Here is a 5,694-nt window from a genome sequence, read left to right on the forward strand (position 1 = left end):
GAAAAGTCCCTTAACTATGCTTGTGTTGTGATGATTGGTTTTCTTCAGACTGCATGACATGACACAAGTATTTGGTAGGCCAGAATGAATGACTTCATAGTTACTTTCTTTCTCCATTCAATTGTTTCCCTATCAAGTATAGACAATTCAAAACAGGAACAGGGGACATGCTGGGAACACTGACTTGTTATTTTATTTAATTTATTTATTTTTTAAGCAAATATCGGTAACTACTAATTTGTTTTTGTTTTTTTTGTTTTATTTTATATAGTGTTTTTAACATATGTTGGATGTTGATTTTTTGTTACTTTTTTATTTAGATTGTAATGAACAAAAAGAGGTATTGGATGATAACTTCTTTATTTTAAGTTAACTTTTACTACTGTTTTTCTCTTTTTTATAGATAATCTATTAATTATTTAAATCTAATTATATTTGATTATTTGATAAATGCAATATTAATCTACATAATAAATAAAAATCTATTAATTTTTTTTTTTATTTCCATGTCCCGCTGTGTTAGAGTCCTCATTTTTCTAAAATCACCATATGACGTGTCCATATTGGTACTTCTTACATTTTTTTTTTTTTTTTTTTTGAGAACATGGAAACATTATATTAGTAAAGAACATTACATAAGTAAGATCACAAAAAGCCATCCCAACTAAACAACAAAACTAAAAACAAACAACAAAAAAACAATTTCGCAAAAAAAAAAAAAAAAAAACAGTTACGAGTTACGAAAATTATTGATCTTCTCAAAGATGTAATCTGAAAAGTAAGATTTGCTTGAAAACCCAACGTCCTTGTCGACATCGTCCCCGTCGCTGCTGCCCAACTCCACTACCGCATTCACTGCCGGACATTGAATAGAACACTACCATAAGCTAGAGTTGATAAGGAAGTACACCCACAATGGTATGAGAGAAGGCTTAAGAGAGGAGAGAACTATTGTGGGTGTCGAAAATCCAAAAATTTATGTCGAAATTGGAGGAGAAAACTCTCAAAATCCCTATTTCGAATATAAAAAGTTAAGATCTACACTCGAAAACTGTAGATCTATACTTTTGGAGTGTAGATCTACATTTGAAAAGTGTAAAATGAATCACCGAAATGCCGCCAAAGCAACGCCAGAGCATTCCTGGAAATCATCTAGAGAGAGTGGCAAAATATTTCACAATATTGTTCGCTATGAAGTTTCAATTAGTATATTTCACAATATTGCAAAATATTACCACATCAAGCTAAGCAATGATGCCTTCCCTTGTATTGTATCAAACTTTTCTTTCATCAACAATTTTCATTATTATTTTTGCTGATAAAAAAAATAAACAAACTTGCCACTTTGAGGATAAAAATATGCAATTTTGTTGGAATTAGAACAGAAATAGAAAATAAAGCCAATGTAAACATACAAAAGAATACAGTTAAGTAGGTACAAAAATCTACTAATATGAATAAATCAATTACTATGCAGAGAATGGAAAACAAACACATTATCAAATGGAATGCACAAAGAAGCAGACTCAAAGTCAATACATTGTAACCAACAGAAAGTTACATCCCTTGCCTCATTTTGTTTACAATAATTTTTTCCTCCGCAAGAAAATAAACATTCAACCAAGGCAAATCAAAAGTATTTTGAACATGAATAAGCCAGATTTACCTCAAATATTTATTGTCTTGTTTTTTAAAAGCCACCTAGAAACTAGAAATTGTGCTGCAAGAACAAGTTTTCTTGAGGAGAAGCAGGCCCAATCTCTTCTTCCAAACTCCTCAAACCGTCACCGATGATACTTCCACCATTCCCAAAATTTCTGATTTCTGTGGTCTTCGCATCAATAGCATCCGCATCTGAATCCTCCGATGACTTCCTTCTCTGTGAAGAAGTCACGCTTGGGAAAGTAATCCACGATGGAGCTCTGAACTCAAATCTCTGATCATGATCGGTACTCTCTGCCACGTCTGTTTCTGAGACTGACCGGTTTGATGATCTTTGAGAGGACTTCTTGTGCAATCTGCTACTTCCCAAGACTACCTCAGTTGGCAGAATGGGCTGATCATTGCTCGGGCTGCCCATTAACATTGCCAAAGCTCGCTCCAATGCTGTAGTCACTTTGTCCATCGATGGCCTCTCTTTGCCTCTCATCCTCACACACTTACAAGCCATATTCGCAATCCTTTTCAAGGCTTCTAGGTCCAATGGGGGCTTCAAAACCGGGTCCAAAATCGCTTGTATGTCTCCAGCTTTGATCAAAGGAACCCCCCATTCGACAATGTTTCCTTCTTCGAATTGCATATCAATTGCTTTCCGACCACTCAAGATCTCCAAAAGCAGAACACCAAAGCTATAGACATCGGATTTGGTTGTGAGGTAGTGCAGCCTATAGTACTCAGGGTCAAGATAGCCTAGAGTCCCCGCTGGTAGCTCAGCCAACGGTGAGCTACTATTGGCAGGCCCCAACAAGGAAAGCCCAAAGTCAGCTACCCGGGCATTGTGTTCTTCATCAATTAGAATGTTTGAAGACTTGATGTCGCGGTGAATCACAGGTGGGCAAGCATAGCCGTGCAAGTATTCAATCCCACGAGCTGCTTGGACCGCGATAGTAACCCTTCTAACCCAATCTAGTTGCTCCTTTAAGGCCTTGTTTTTTCCATGGAGGTGTTGATGCAATGACCCGTTAGCCATGAACTCATAAACTAGAAGCCTCTCTCCCCCTTCTTCACAATAACCGAGCAAATTGAGCAAATGGGCATGGTTTAGCCTCGAGAGTAGGTCTAGTTCAGTATGGAACTCCTTCGAATTCTTCTTTGTGTCATTGTTAGGAGATGACATTATATCCCTTTTCACCGCTACAACCGTTCCATCCTTCAATACCCCTTTGAACACGCACGAAAAACTTCCCTTTCCCACTTGGGATTCTTCTTTAAAGCCACCAGTGGCTCTCTCAAGCTCCCCGTAAGTAAATGTCTGAGCTCTTCTGATCTTGAGATCATCCAAATCAGGTCGGATTTTACCACTATCTTTCTGAAATGAAGAACCACTATTATTCCCAATGCTATTTCTCTTCGATTTCAAGTCACTTCTAGCCGGGCACCTACAGTTTCTTAACTTGTAGCGAACGTAGAAGATTGAAGTCAAAGACACGACGCTGACCAAGAACACGGCAAAGGCAATCTCAGCAACAATGACCGGCAATTGGAGTGACCAAAATTTTCCATTGCTTTTTCCAGGAATAGAATTCGAAAATGAACAATTTGAGTAACATTCAATCGATGCACAACTCGAACAGTTAAATTCGCATTGTTGATCAGATGTCGATGTGCAACCAACTTTTTGGTACATTTCAGCAGGGCAACCATTGCTGCAAGGCAAGCAAATGTGGGAGTCCGGAGGGGACTGGCAGGCTAAAGTTCCATTGTCGGAAGCGTAGAAACCGGGTTCACAAGGATCGTGCTTGCAGTGTCCCGGAGAGATCGCCACTGGGAGAGAGCTGGGAAAACCGGCACCCCAACAAATGGGAAGCAGAGATTTCTCAGCAAGAACACCACAAGTGAAGTAATCCCCAGCAGCAATCTGAAAAACCCTAATTCCACTAGGAGGTGGAGTACTTGATTTGACACTATAGCCCCAACAAACCACACCGTGATCGTAGCTCTTGATTCCGCAAGCGTGAAACCTCCCTCCAACAACCGAAATCATCGGATCATTTGGAGCCAAGTCCACATTGATCATGATTTGCCCTGAATTAACCACTCTATTAGATATTTGTTCTTCAAGGTCCAAGCTTCTTCCCCAACAAAAAACCCTAGAATTCAGTTTATCCCCTTCCAAAATCCCACAAACATGATACCCACCAGCTGAAATCTCCTGAAACCTCATTTGTTTAGGAATCAAGCTAATGACTCTGCTACTGGTCTCATCACCCCAACAGAAAACACTATTGTTTTGAGACAACAATCCACAATTGAACTCTGAACCAGCTGAGATAGACTTCACAGGTCCATCATCAAACACATGGTTTGCAGTCATGTTATAGCCCCAACAATCAACAATGGAAGTAGTACTAGTGTTTGTGATTGTATTTCTTAGCTTTCCCATAAAGGGTTTTCTCAAACCACACAAATGGTGGTCTCCAGCGCTGATTTCAGAGTACTCAGACCCATTAACCATAGGTTGAGGAACCCCCATTTGAATAAAGGCACTGCTTCCCCAACAATAAGGTTGGTTTGAACCCATTAGAAGCCCACAGACAAAGCCATCGCCTGCGGTTAGACCGGCGAACGGGAAATGAGATGGGGTTGCAAAGATTATAGCTGAATTTGATCCATAGCAGTCCACAAGATGAGTTCCATCTGGTTTAAGACCACAGAAAACAGGGCCATTCTCACCATAAGAAATGGCAATGGAGGACATTGAGCCTAGGCCTAAAACCAACCTCCCTAAATCTGAAATCAACACAAAAAATGCAAGAAATCTAGCTCTCATTGTGGTGATTTTCAAGACCCAGATGATAGAATCTGTCACTAAACCCCTCCTTATCTCCATTATATATAATAGACTACTCAAGAACAACAATCTCTGCCTCTGATATGTATTGAAATATTTCAAAAAACCCCAGATGAGAAAAAGTGATATCTATGAACTCTTCAACAAGCTAGTACTCCTTTTGGGTTCCTCTATTCTTCCATGGTTGAATTAACAAATTAGAAAACCAGTTTTTACATAGATGTATCTGAATGCAGAAGAAATAATCAAGAACACACGTCTGAAACTACTAAACAAATTAGGCAAACTTACCAAGACCACCCGAGATCATCAAGTTCCAACTACAAAGACATGAATTTCTGCTATCTCAAACCGGTAAAACAGAATCTAAACCGCAAATCCATCTCCTCAGTGCTGCTGTTTTCCCAAAACCCACGTGAGAAAATTGGATTTTACAATCGAAGAACACACTCAAGATTACATTTTGGGGACATAAATTTAAATTGGTTTCCATTTACTTTTACACCACACAGAGTTCAATGGAAAAAGGCTAACTCATTCTTTGCTGGATATATATCTTGATTTGGAGAGTAGTAGTGGTTGTGGGAGTGAGAAATGCTTATGCTAAAGATGGATTCATGGATTATTGAAGGTTGGTTGAAAGAGGAGGCAAGAATGAAATGGTGATGGTGAAGGGCATGAGGGAGAGAGACAAAGAGCATTGAATGCAATGAAACAGCAGTTTCCGAGTGTAGGTGAAGGCATTAAATGAGAAGTAAATGCAAATTGATCTTTTTCATGCCTGGATTCCTGCACACATGTCCACCAAAAACTATTTCCAATTCCATTTTTTTTCTATATGAAGTTTTTTTGCATCTTCTGAGTGTTTGTAGAAATCTTTTCGCTTTCTCTGCAACTCTCTCCTAATTCATGCTACTGAAAAAACTCATTTTTCTTACACACTGAGGATTGAACTGTTTTATTGTGAATGATTTATTGCTTCCAACTATGTATGTTTGGCGTTCCAAAAAAAAAAAAAAAAGAAACTATGATATGTTTGTTTGTCTGTCTGTTTCTTTCAATTTTTTTAATGAAAAAAATATTTCACAAAAAAATTCTAACAATTCCCACAATGATGATGCAATATCATATGTGTCAATTTTTAATTTATTACACATTCAATTATGTAGGGTCAACTTCCTTAC

At 38.3% G+C, this 5,694-nt stretch overlaps 1 protein-coding gene across 1 annotated transcript; it reads right to left on the reverse strand.

The window, feature by feature from the left end:
- Positions 1 to 1,496: 1,496 nt before the first annotated feature.
- On the reverse strand, positions 1,497 to 5,361 carry CR4 (crinkly4). The gene has a single exon (XM_028267023.2). It carries the CDS (start codon positions 4,547 to 4,549, stop codon positions 1,709 to 1,711), a length of 2,841 nt encoding a protein of 946 aa, XP_028122824.2. The 5' UTR covers positions 4,550 to 5,361; the 3' UTR covers positions 1,497 to 1,708.
- Between the last annotated feature and the right edge of the window lie 333 nt (positions 5,362 to 5,694).

Source organism: Camellia sinensis, chromosome 6 (genome assembly GCF_055761805.1).
Source record: "Camellia sinensis isolate YWXY chromosome 6, ASM5576180v1, whole genome shotgun sequence".
Classification (NCBI taxonomy): Eukaryota; Viridiplantae; Streptophyta; class Magnoliopsida; order Ericales; family Theaceae; genus Camellia; species Camellia sinensis.